Source organism: Otolemur garnettii, unplaced genomic scaffold (assembly GCF_000181295.1).
Source record: "Otolemur garnettii isolate 467f Iridium unplaced genomic scaffold, OtoGar3 scaffold00204, whole genome shotgun sequence".
NCBI lineage: Eukaryota > Metazoa > Chordata > Mammalia > Primates > Galagidae > Otolemur > Otolemur garnettii.
Window position 1 is genome coordinate 1,331,123 of NW_003852599.1, and position 12,833 is coordinate 1,343,955.

The 12,833-nt window shown below is 45.7% G+C and overlaps 1 protein-coding gene across 1 annotated transcript in view; it reads right to left on the reverse strand.

The window, feature by feature from the left end:
* Positions 1 to 227: 227 nt before the first annotated feature.
* CSMD2 (CUB and Sushi multiple domains 2) overlaps positions 228 to 12,833 on the reverse strand; it is a 575,968-nt gene continuing 563,362 nt past the window's right edge. Inside the window, exons 65-70 of the mRNA XM_012812368.1 lie at positions 8,631 to 8,693; positions 5,931 to 6,092; positions 4,069 to 4,181; positions 2,243 to 2,330; positions 620 to 758; positions 228 to 440 (exon numbers count right to left, since the gene is read on the reverse strand). Of these exons, the coding sequence (XP_012667822.1) occupies positions 281 to 440; positions 620 to 758; positions 2,243 to 2,330; positions 4,069 to 4,181; positions 5,931 to 6,092; positions 8,631 to 8,693 (725 nt within the window). The 3' untranslated portion in view covers positions 228 to 280. The remainder of the gene's footprint in view (positions 441 to 619; positions 759 to 2,242; positions 2,331 to 4,068; positions 4,182 to 5,930; positions 6,093 to 8,630; positions 8,694 to 12,833) is intronic.

A 12,833-nucleotide genomic window follows, 5' to 3' on the forward strand; every position in this document is an offset into this window, starting at 1 on the left:
GGGATTCACTTCTATGGGCCTGAGTTTTGTCACATGGTTTGGGGATTCCGCCAATGAGCTGGCAGAGGGCGGGGCTTAGCCGCGCCTTTGGCGCCCTCAGGTGTAGTCCTCCCCAGCTAGGCTTGCCCGGCCGGTGGGTGCCACACCGCGGTGTGGGGCGCCTGCGCAAGCACTGGTCCTTGATTGTGTCCCCTGAGGCCCGTCTGCCTCCCACAACCCCGTCTCACCAGCTGCTGGAGGCGGGGCTCTCGGTGGCTGTGGAGGCGGCCGGGTCTGGTGGCTATACCGCGGTACACACTGTGCTGACTGTGAACTCCGCCTCGCTGGCCATGATGTCTGTGGGCTGGATGTTGCGGTCGTACATTGGGTTCTCAAATGTGGCCCTGACATTAGTGTTCTCATGGCCAGCATAGCCATTGAACGGAACTTTGGGTCTTCTCCTGGGAATGACAGAGAGAGAGAGGGGGTGACACAGAGAGACTAGAGGGTCTAGAGAGGGACAGTAAGCGAGAAGGAGGCCTTTCTTCATTCCAGAAGGTGACAGCTCTCCTGAGCCAAGAAGGCTCCACCTGGCGCTTGCCTGCCGCCCTCCCGGCCCGCGCCGGTTCCCCCTGCGCACCTGTGCTTGTAGAGATAGAGCACAAAGCCCGCGATGATGAGGGCGATGAAAGGCACCAGGATCGCGGCTGCCACGGAGCTGCTGTTGGAAGCGAAGTGGCGGCCAATGGACTCAGGGTCTGACTCCAACAGCCTGAGGTCTGTAAAGTTCCAAAGCACAAAGTCAAGTCACAGCAACACAGCTGGCGTGTAGGCCTCCGCCGGCCACCCTGTGCCTCTGCCGGCCACCCTGTGCCTCTGCATGCTCTGGGGGCCGGGGTCTGTAGAGTGGGCTAGTCCATTCTCCAGCTCAGTAGGGGTGGGGCCGAGGGGGGCGTGCCGCGTGCCCACAGCCCCCACCTGCCTCCTCCCAGGCACTCAGCCCGCCCCTGCCCTCGCCGGAGAAAGTCCCACGTGCTTCCGCCTTGCGTTCACATCACATCCAGAGGACTGTATTCAGTCCTGGGGATGAAGTTCTGCAGAGGGATCCGAAACCACGTCACAGAATGAGATCTTAAAAGGGTACCTGTAGCCCCTTAGAAGTTTCTAAACTTTTTTGGCCATAGGAGCTTTTTATCAGTTGAAAACTTACGAGGAAGCTAAAATTAAGACAGATGAAGATACAACTGCTGTGGTGGTGGGAGGGCACCTTGATGCGTCACCTTCTGGATGGTCTTCCCTCCTTCCTGGCCCCCCTCCCCCCACTGGGAAGGCTCAGGAGATCACAGTTAGACCCTGTGGCCCCTGTTAGGAACCCCCCTAACTGAGGGGGCCGGGGCTCTGAGAGGGGACAGGGAGCCAGAACACTGGTCTCCCCTGTGTGTTGGGATGGGGGGCTGCGGCCTGTGTGGCATACAGTGGTCTAGTCCATGCAGCTCCCAGGGCAAAGCTAAGGCAGCTCTGGGGAGCAGCAGTGTGGTGAGCAGGCAGGGAGGTGGGCTGCTGCTTAGTGCAGAGATGCCCTCTGGAGCTCAGAGATGGAGGGAATGGAAGGGACTGCCTTGGCAGGCAGGGCCCTGGGGCTGGGGCCGTCAGTTCCAGGAATACCATGGCTCTCATACACCCAGGACATCTCCTGTCTCCCCTCCACTGCTTCTGAGAAGTCAAGACCCCTCCCCCCACCAGAGGGTCTCGGTCAAGGCCGGCTCTGACGTGTAGGCATTTGCATGGATGACATGAAACATTAGGACAGACGAGGGAACCTGATGCTCGGTATTTTCCTCTGTAGAATGGGGACAACAATGCCTGCCCCCCCAGGACTGCGCTAAGGAGGTGAAGGTGCTGCTGAGGACCCCAAGTTGAATGCTTCAGGATATCTTTGTTCCTTGAGGCAGAGGCAATGCCTGAGGGCCAGCCAGAGAGTGTCACTGGGGGCTGTGTCTAGACCCACTGTCCCTGGAGCTGGGGGTCCTCACCCCAAGGTTCTGAGTGTGAAACTGCTTGGCAGAGGTTGAGAGTGTCATGAGAATGTGTTATTTGTGCAGGGAGATTCCACAGTTTTTTTCGTAATCTCAAAGGCGTACCTGATCCAAAAGAGGCTATCTCATTTCAGACTGTAGTGCATCCCTACCACCCCCACCCCCACCACCCACGGCTTCCCTCCCAGCCCTGGGGCTCCCACTTCCAAGGGGCAGATGCTAGTTACCAAGTCTTTGAAAGCCGAACTGCCCAAAGCCTTGGCCCTTGACGGAGCCTTGGTAGATGAAGGTGCCTCCGGAGGACTCTGAGGAGACCTGTGAATGTGTAGAGCAGAGAGAGAAAGATGGAAGGCATGCTAGAAGGATCTAGAACTCCTGCTGGCTAGGTCAGGCTGGCCAAAGATCGGCTCATCAGACCATGCTGTCAGACCAGCTGGTGTCACCCACTGACCCACTGTTCCAACACACAGATGTCTGACTGCCCACATCAGGTTGCAACTGACTAGCCAGGATGGGGCTGGGTGGGGCATCAACTCCTTGTGTGAGGTGGGAGCGATTTTATCTTCTACCAGTCACATCACTTAATCTGTCTGTGCCATAGTTTCTTATTTATAAAATGGGAATAATGACAGCCCCTGTGTCAGAGGGGTGCTGTGAGGATGACACGATGACACAGACAATGTTAATATAAAGAACTGAGCACTTACTCGATTCCTCAGTAAATGTTTATTATGATTGTGGTGTGGGGAAAAACTGAGGAAGCAGAACCATGATTGAAATGTCTCTGGCAGATTAAAAGCACTTTAGAGGATGCAACCCAGTTCCAATAGCTGTTAATTTTTTGGAGGCAGCTGGGGACATCCCCCTCTGTCACTGTGCCCCTGCCACGCTCCCACGTAGCTGGGGGTCTCAGCCACGGAAGGCATGCTGTGAGGCTGCTCGTGCCAGTGCCTGCTTCCAGCCCATTCTCCATGGCTGGGGCACCCTCTGTCTTGCATGCTCTAGGCTGACTGCCCCACCTGTACCCCCAGACATACCCTGCACCATGGCTGGCTGTAGAAGACCATGACAGCTGCACCCACTGCTGCGCCCTCTAGAGTGCCATCTTCACCTTGCCCTAGGCCTGCACGCCACGTCCCAGTGCTGACCTGCCCAGCATGCTGGGTTCTCTTATCCTTGCATAGCTGGGGACTCCAGTTGTGAAGGTGGTCTGGCCTTAGATACGCAAAGGGAACCATAAGGTACCCCTGGGCATGCCAGGAGCACTTGCCCACCTCTGCAGAATCCTCTTGGTTCTCCTGACGTGTTTGTAAAGCAAAGTCAGTGGTGCACAGCCCCTACTGGCATCCTGTCCCTGAGGATGCAACATGACTCCCCGGCCCTCGGCTGCTCCGGCCCACCGCGACCTCTTGCTCCTTTCTCACCTTCCTCTTCCAATACCAACCATACAAGACAGGGAAGCCGAGGACATGGCTGGTAACCCTATGCTCAGCTGGACTATGTGTAAAATAGGAAGGTACAGGCGGAGGCGTGTCACTGGGGGCCTGGCCTCCAGCTCAGGATGCCCTTGAATGGAGGAAGTCTTTCCCATGGGGAATGCAGGAAAGTCCCACCATCCCATGTGCTGGTCTCTCAAGCTGCATGAATTACCCACAATCCACCAAGTGTGAGGAGATTCTAAGGTTGTCACGTGGGACTCACCACCTTCTCCCAGCTCCCACCCATCACACCATCAACTCCAGTGTGCTTGAGTTCTCTCTTCTGCCCTGACCTCCAATCGCTTGCTTTGGGCTCCAATGGCTGAGCTCACTCCATCTCTCCCAGATGAGGGACCCTCTGACTCTGAATCCTCTGTCTCTTTTTGTATTTTCCTTTGCCTGCTTCAATGGCAGCGTGGACTCCTGTGCTGCTCTCAGTCTTGGCCCCACAGGAAACCTTCCGGGTCTCCACGTTGATCCTAAGAATTTCCACAGCCTTCTGTCCCCCTCCTTCTGGCAGTGACTTGGGGATGAGGGATGGGGCAGAGTAGAGGGGGTCAATCTGTCAGACTTACATGCCCATCTAAAGCCCAGTGATCATCTTTGAACTTGTTCACAAAGATCTCCACGGGCCCTGTGATCTGGTACACTTGGAGCAGCAGATGGAAATCTTCTTTCTTATAAATTCCTGGGGAAAAGAAAGTTCAGGGATAATATTGGAAAGATCTGAGAACAAAACCCAAATTTGTGGGCATGTGGATGTGAGTTTTGAGTGGAATTTCAAGTGTAGATGTATAAACACCCCCTGCATATTTTTAAGAGGTAAGTCTAGTGTTTCTGTTGTTTCATGTGAGTCTTTACAGGCTGAATGTGAAAGCATCAAAGAATGTGCCTGAGTGTGTTAATAACTGGATTACTGGGCTGAGACTGTCATCCAATTTTTAGACACACATATGAGGATTTTATTTTATGTCTAGTAACCTTTCAATGCATGGGTATGTTTGTCATTCAGCGGGTACAGGAAGGCATGAAGGCATTCATGCACATGGGGGGACGTCAGTGTGTTTATGACTGTGTACGTGGTATTAGAGCAACCGAGGGAATAGAACTGTATAATTGTGTATGTGTGTGCATGTTTGAATGAGCTGCTTATATGTGGGGTTGTGTACACGTATTACTATGTTTAACGCTCATTCATTCTCTCAGGCATCCACCTAGCTATCCATCTATTTAAATACTTGTTTCCTCAGATAGTTACTTTTTCTCATTATAGAAAGATTGAAAATTGGGGCCATTTTGGAAAATGCAGAGATTCATGAAGAAAAATAAAATCCTTCCAGCTGTATTACTACAGGGAAATAGACACTGCTGATATGCTGGTGTAAATGCTTCCAGTTTTCTTTCTTATCAATATAAATTTTTTGCCTTAAAAACTAGAAGTCATTTAATGTACATTATAATGGCTATGTTTGTCCCCAAATTGGCATACTATTTTACCCAGTGGATATATTATAATTAAAATACCATTTCTTTATTTCGGGCATGTTTTCTAGTTCCAGTTTCCATATAATACAAGTGTCCCCTGTAATGGGAACATCCTTTATCTTAAATGTTTGACTCCCTTCATTTCAATTTCTTACGATAAAAATTGTTGGAAATGTAATTGATGGGTCCAACATTTTCAAGGATCTTGACAAAGACTGCCCAATTGTTTTCTAGAATGGTATTATTTTAGACTTTGATCACTGCTGAACCCAAACAGCTAAGGGTTACCACTTTAAAGAACTCTGAGTTGACAGACAAATGGAAAATGACATTTTGTGTTTACTTTTATTTTCTTTTTGATTACTGCTGAAAAATATTTATTTTGTTTGTTGACTGTACTTCTTTGGCTTCTAAGAACCCTCTGCCCCAATTTTTTTTTTTTTTGAGACAGAGTCTCATTGTATCTCCCTCGGTAGAGTGCAGAGGCATCATAGCTCACAGCAACCTCAAACTCTCGGGCTTAAGCGATTCTCTCACCTCAGCCTCCCAAGTGGCTGGGACTACAGATACCCACCACAACGCCTGGCTATTTTTTCTTGCAGTTGTCATTATTGTTTAGCTGGTCTGGGCCGGGTTTGAACTTGCCAGCCTGGGTGTATGTGGCTGGTGCCCTACCCACTGAGCTACAGGTGCTGCCCATCTGTCCCAACTTTTTGGCTCAATTTAAGGGATATCAGTCTCTTTTCCACACCGTTGATGTTTGCCAGCTAACCATTTCCTATGGACTGGTGGTGCTTTCTCATGCAAATAAATATGATTAGCCATCTTCTTGTTCCCTGACCACCAGACATGTCTACGCCTTGTGTGACAGTATCATGGGATGACATTAGGCTCATCCTTGCCATCCTCCCTGACCACGTCTGCTGCTTTGACAGAGGTGCCTGCTTCTTACCAGCCAAGTGAAGCTCCACACCACTGTGGTCAATCATGGTGGCATTGACCTTGCTGTTGGCAACCTGGAAACCAGTCACTCTGAGCATGGCCGGCTGCTTCTTCCCCTGGTACTCATAGGCCCCTTTCCACAGAGAATTCTTGGCAAAAACATCCCCAGGAACTAGAGGAATTGAGAAACAGATGTAAGAAGAACTGTGTGTGCACTGGTGGAATTGGGGCCATCTGATGACTGACCCTCGTTCACTCTCTGAGATTGTTTCCTTTTCCTCAAAGCCTAACGTGTGGGGTAGGGGCTGGTAGAAGGCTCCAGCCTCCTGCGATCCTCTTGTGTTTCAGAGTGGCTGGGTGGAGGTCATTAAAATCAGTATGTCCAATAGATATTTGCACTGCAGCACTACTCAAAATAGCCAAGACAGGGAAACAATCTACGTGTCTATCAATGAAGTAATAGATAAAGAAAATGGGATACAGATAAGCAATGGGATACTACAGCTCTTAAAAAGAAGGAAATTCTGTCTTTTGCAACAATGTGGATGAACCTAGAAGGCATTATTGCATGATATTGGTAACATTGGAAAATAACACAAAAATGTCCGCAGTTTCTACTGGCGACAAATTCATAGGTATTGCCAATTACACTACAGGTTTTTGTCTACATTAAAAATTAAAGGAAATGTTACATTTCAGTAAAAGGTAAAAGAAAATAAGGACGTATATTTTCCATCTCTAGTCCACAGATGCCTCAATGCCCTTACCAAAACAAATGCTGCCTGATCTTGCTTATATATGGGTTCTAAAAATCTTGGACTCATAGAAGCAGAGAGTAGAATAGTGGTTACAGAGGCTGGGTAGATGTCGTCAAAGGGTATAAAATTTTAGTAAGAAAACTTTTTTTTTTTTAATAGAGACAGAGTCTCACTTTGTCACCCTGTGTAGAGTGCTGTGATGTCACACAGCTCACAGCAACCTCCAACTCCTGGGCTTAGGCGATTCTCTTGCTTCAGCCTCCCAAGTAGCTAGGACTACAGGTACCCACCACAATGCCTGGCTATTTTTTTGTGTTAGTTTGACCGGGTTGGGTTTGAACCCGCCACCCTTGGTATATGGGGCCGGTGCCCTATTCACTGAGCCACAGGTGCCGCCCTAGTAAGAAAACTTTTTGCACAGTGCGGTGACTGTAGTTAATAATAATATGCTGTATATTTTAAAATTGCTGAAAGAGTAGATTTTAAATGCTCTCACCATAAGAAAATGAGAACCAGAGGAGGCAATGGATATGTTACTTAGCTTGATTTAATCACCCCACAATGTATACACATATCACAACATCACGGTGTACCCCACAAATACATACAATTATTATTTTTCATTCATTATTTTTGATTAAAAATAAAATTAAAGAAAGAAAGGAAGAGAGGAAGCTAGAAAGAAGGGAGAGAAGAAAGAAGAAAAGAGGGAAAAAAAAGAGTGAAGAGGTGTAAAAGATGGAGCAAGGGAAACAGTGAGGAGAGAGAGTGAGTTGCCATGTCAGTATGGCGTGATGTACAGACATGGGCTAACCAAGTCGGATAGATCTGGGTTATGATCTTAGCTCTGTCCTTTATCAGTTGTTTGATCATGTGCCAGAGCCTTAAATTTCTTTCTTTCTTCTTTTTTTTTTTGCAGTTTTTTTTTGGGGGGGCCGGGGCTGGGTTTGAACCCACCACCTCCCGTATATGGGGCTGGCACCCTACTCCTTGAGCCACAGGTGCTGCCCAAGAGCCTTAAATTTCTCACCCGCACAGTCTACACCTGTAGTCCCCATCTGGGGGGATATCCCACTTACCTCATTAGCGTTACTGTAGAAGATAAATGATCTAATGTAAAGTGTATGCTACAAGATGTTGGGTGAAAAAAGCACGTATTAAAACTATCATTTACCCTTGTAATAATTCTCTATGGCAAGTATTATGATACCCACTTTTTTTTTTGAAACAGGGTCCCTACCACCCAGGCTGCAGTACAGTGGTACCATCATAGCTCTCTGCAACCTTGAACTCCTGGGCTCAGGCAATCCTCACCCTCCAACCTCAGCCTTCTGAGCAGCTGGGACTACAGGCATGCCCCACCATGCCTAGATAACTTTTAAGTTTTTTGTGGAGCTGGGGTCTCATTGTGTTACCTATGCTAGTCTTGATCTCCAGTGCTCAAGTGATCCATCTCAGCCTCCCAGAGTGCTGGGATTACAGGCATGAGCCACTTTGCCTGGTCTGCGAACCTTTTTTTAACCAGAAGGCAAAATGGAGCTTTAAGGCGAAGTTCATTTGCCCAAGGACACAGTTGGTCAGGGACCAAAATAGCACTTAAATTGAGTTCATGATGCCAAATCTAGTCTTGCGTCCTGTACCAAAACACACGCTGATGTGGAAAATAAAAGTAGAAGGTTCAGAAGTGGACACGATAGTCTACGACAATTTTGCCTTGGTCAGGTTATGCATGTGCATCTGTGTCTAGTTCTGGATGTGACATTTTCAAAGACACTATACTTGTCTTGAAAATGTCACCATTTCTGAGCAGGACCTGGGTCTATGTATCTGGGTCTGTAGATAGTTTTTATTCCCTTCCACTGGGCACTCAGAAATTCAAGTACATGGTTCTGGCTAACGAAGTGAAAAAAGTAATATCAGTTTCTCGAGCCAGTGATCTGGACTGTACATACCCGAGGCTTGTGTGAGTGGCGGTTCTCGGGCAGTGTTGACAGGTCTCCCACTGGGCCGGACCTCTGCTGGGGAAAAAGAATGGAAGGAAACAGGTTCAGAGTCTGGTTCACATTCCACTGGAAAAATAATGGTCACCTGTCTGACATTAGGTCAATTTGGACTTATTTTCTTAGACCAGGAGATGAACTGCCTGGATGGTCAGTGGACCTTTCTCTGAATAATAAAATGCAGAGACTTACAAAGGAAATCAATTTTATTTGTTATAGTTATTAAAATATTAAGGCATTAGGATACAGTTGTGTACATGACTCTATACTACTGCATTAAATAACAGGATTCAGCAGCAAATCTAGTAATGTCAATAATGATTCATGATATTGGTAGCAATTGTGAAGGAACACAAAAATGTCTGCAATTTCTATTGGTGAAAAATTTATAGGTATTGCCAATAATACTACAGGTTGTTGTCTACATTAAAAACGAAAGGAAATGCTAAATTTCAATAAGAGGTAAAGGAAAATAAAGGTGTATATTTTCCATCCCTAGTCCACAGATGCCCCGATGTCCTTACCAAGAACTTTGGGTTCAAAGCTTTGTCCTTGACTCTGCTTTCCTTCCAGCTGCCCTGCAAGAAGCAGGAACTTGTACCCATCACTACTGAGGTCCTGGAGCCCTGGCTGGGGTTTCGGAGGAGTACACACCTCCCTTTAAGGGAATGTATTGAGACTGAGGAGTCTTCACAGCAAGGGCAAAAGCAAAGCCAAAAGCTTTGGGCCTGAGCCAGACAGCCTAGGGCTCAGGTCCCCACTGTGCTACTTGATGACTGTGCGCCCCTGACTAGTCACTTCACTACTCAGAGTCTTCATCTTCTCATTGAAACATGGAAAAATGCTAAAACATACTCACAGGTCTATGCTGAATAAATGAGGTTATGAGCAGGAAAGTCATAGAAAGTCAATAATGTCCTTTTGCAGTGAAACAAGAGAAAATCTACCTCAAGTAAGGGTAGACTCCTTACTTTTTCCCTTGGCGGGGAGACACGGGGCTTTCACAAAACCCCTCCAAATGTGGACTCAGCTCTGAGTATATACAAAGTCATGGAGAAATTCTCCACAGGGACTCAATGTGAGCATTCTTCTGGACCTTATTGTCTTAGGTTTTGCACGGTGAAGGTGGCCAAGAAGGAGAAGGCGCTTTATGTGTGAGGCACTGTGCTGGGCACTTACGTCGTCTCATTTACTCCTGCTGTCAAAACTGTGAGGTAGAGATTATTGTCCCCATTTTTCAGAAGAGAAACTTGTTAAGAGGCAGAAAGTGAGGGGGCTTGCGCAGGACCATACATTAAGGGGTTGAGTTGGGATTCAACTGCGCCTAAAACATTTTATATTTTTAAATATAGGTACAAATAATATAGAAAATAACAAATTAAGAATAAACGGAATGAAACAAAGCAAGACTTGTACGTTTCAAACTGTAAAACATAATTGAAATCAACTAAAGGTTTCAATAACTAGGAAGACATTTTATGTTTATGGATTGGAAATCTTAATATTGTTCAGATGGCAACACTCCCCAGATTCATCTACAGATTCAGCACGAGGTCTGTCAAAATCCCAGCTATCTTCTGAGACTGACAAGCCAATCTTAAAATCTATGTAGAAGTGAAAGGCAAAAGAACGATCTTCAAAAACAAGGACAGAGTTGGAGGACTGACAATTCCCAATTTCAAAATTTACTACAAAGCTAAAGTAATCAGGGCTGGGTGGTGATGATGTATGGATAGTCATAGAGACCAGTGGAACAGAATAGAGAGTCCAGAACTAAGCTCATACATTTATGGTCAAATGACCTTTGACAGGGATGCCAAGACAATTCAGTGGGAGAAAGAATAGTCTTTCCAACAAATGGTGCTGGAACAACTGGATATCCACATGCAAAAGAATGAACTTGGACTCCAACCTAACACCATAAAAAATTAACTCAAAATGGATCAAAGGTATAAATGTAAAAGATTAAACTATAAAACTCTTAGCATAATACACAGGCAAACATATCTGTGATCCTGGATCACACAAAGTTTCTTAGATATGACAGCAAAAGCATAAGAAACCAAAGGAAGCAAAGATAAGCTGGACTTCATCAAAATTAAAAGGTTTGGTGCTTCAAAGCATACCGACATAAAAGTGAAATGACAACCCACAAAATGGGAAAAATTTGTAAATCACATATCTTATAAGGGCCTTGTATTCTAAGTATATAAAAAAACTTATATAAAGAACATAAATAGACAACCCAATTAAAAAAGATGGACAAAGGATTGATATGGGCATTTCTCCAAAGAAGACGGACACACACAAAAAGATGCCCAGCATCATTAGCCATCAGGGGATATAAATCAAAACTGCAAAGACACAGGCGACACAAGCCAAAATAGACAAATGGGATTACATCTAAATAAAAAGCTCCTTCATAGCAAAGGAGACAATCAACGGAGTGAAGAGATAGTCTAGGGAACGGGAGAATATGTTAATATCCAAAACATACAAGGAACTTAAACAACTCAATAGCAAGGAAACAAATAACCTGATTGAAAAAGGAGCAGACCACCTGGATAGACATTTCTCAAAAGAAGACATGCAAATGGCCAACAAATACAAAAGGTATTCATATAATCACTCACACTTTCATATGAGAGATGAATCACAGCTATAGCCCAGGATGAAGGAGGGAACCAGAGAGGGATGGGAAGGGAGGGGAGTGGTTCCATATAGGCAGGATTAGTGGGGGGACCACACCTATGAAGCATATTGCAAGGGTACAAGTCAAATCTATCAAGTATTGAACACCAATGCCTTAACACTGTGATTAAGTAAATGAGGTGAAACCTGTGTTAATTAGTAGGATGTAAGCACTCCAATTTGTACAAATAATCAACACACTGAACCCCACAAAGGCATAAATGTATTCATGATCTATGCATATATGACTTACTAAAAGAAAAAAAGGAAAAAAACTGTTCAGTGTCACTAATCATCAGAGAACTAGAAATTAAAGCCACAATGAGATACCATCTCACATCTGTTCAAATGGCTATTATCAATAAGGTTAAAAAGTGTCGGTGAGCATCGAAAACATATCCATACAAAAGGTGCACATCTATGCCCACAGCAGCATTATTCACAATGGCCAAAAAGTGGACACAAACTAAATGTCCATCAATGGGTGAATGCGTAAGGGAAGTTGGTATAGCCATCAATGGAAGCCATCAAAGGCGTGAAATTCTGATGTATGCTCTAACATGGATGATTTTTGAAAACAGCATGCTAAGTGAAATAAGCTAAATAAAAAAAGATAAATATTGAATGATTCCACTCCCATGAGGTGCTCAGAATATGCAAATTCATAGAGACAGAAAGTAAGATAATGGGTACCATGGGCTAAAGAAAAAAGAGAACGAGAAGTTATGGCTTAATGAGTATGGAGCTTCTGAGTAATGAGTTTCTGTTCTGGATGACGAAAAAGTCCTGGAAGTGGATACTGGTGATGGTTGCACAGGATCATGAATATACCTAACGCCACTGAATTGCACACTTAATTTCTTATCGTGTATATTTTACGATAATAGAAAGGTAAGAAAATAAACGCACTTACAAGCCCTTATGTCACTATCATATGGGGAAAATAAATAATTTGCACAGGTAAAAGAAATTTACAACAGTTCGTACAATGAAAAAGAAATGATGTAATTAAATTCCGGCTCTGATAAAGGCTCTGACCCTGAACCTTCTCTCGGCAGAGCAGGACAGCAACATAGTTGCAAGCACGATCCTCAGGTTAGTCTGAGGTTTGGCTCTTCAGCTCTTCCCCTTTACGAGCTGGTGATCTTGGACATGCTAATTAACTCTCTGTGCCCACTTTCTGCATATATTAAATGGAGATACAAACAGCGCCTGCCTCATAGGAGTCTTGTGAGGATAAAAGGAGTTAAGACCTACAAAGCGCTTAGAACAATGCCTGGCATATGGCGAGATCAGCTCCTGCAAAGGGGTGTTCAGTGCTTCTCCCCCACCAAACTAATCCTTTATCCTTGCTCCTTTCCCTTAAGACAGGACTCAGACATCACCTTCTCCAGGAAGCCCTCCCTGACTTCTTCCCCGAACCCTTCAGTGCCCTTCTGGTTCCTTCCCATTCACTGTGCCTCC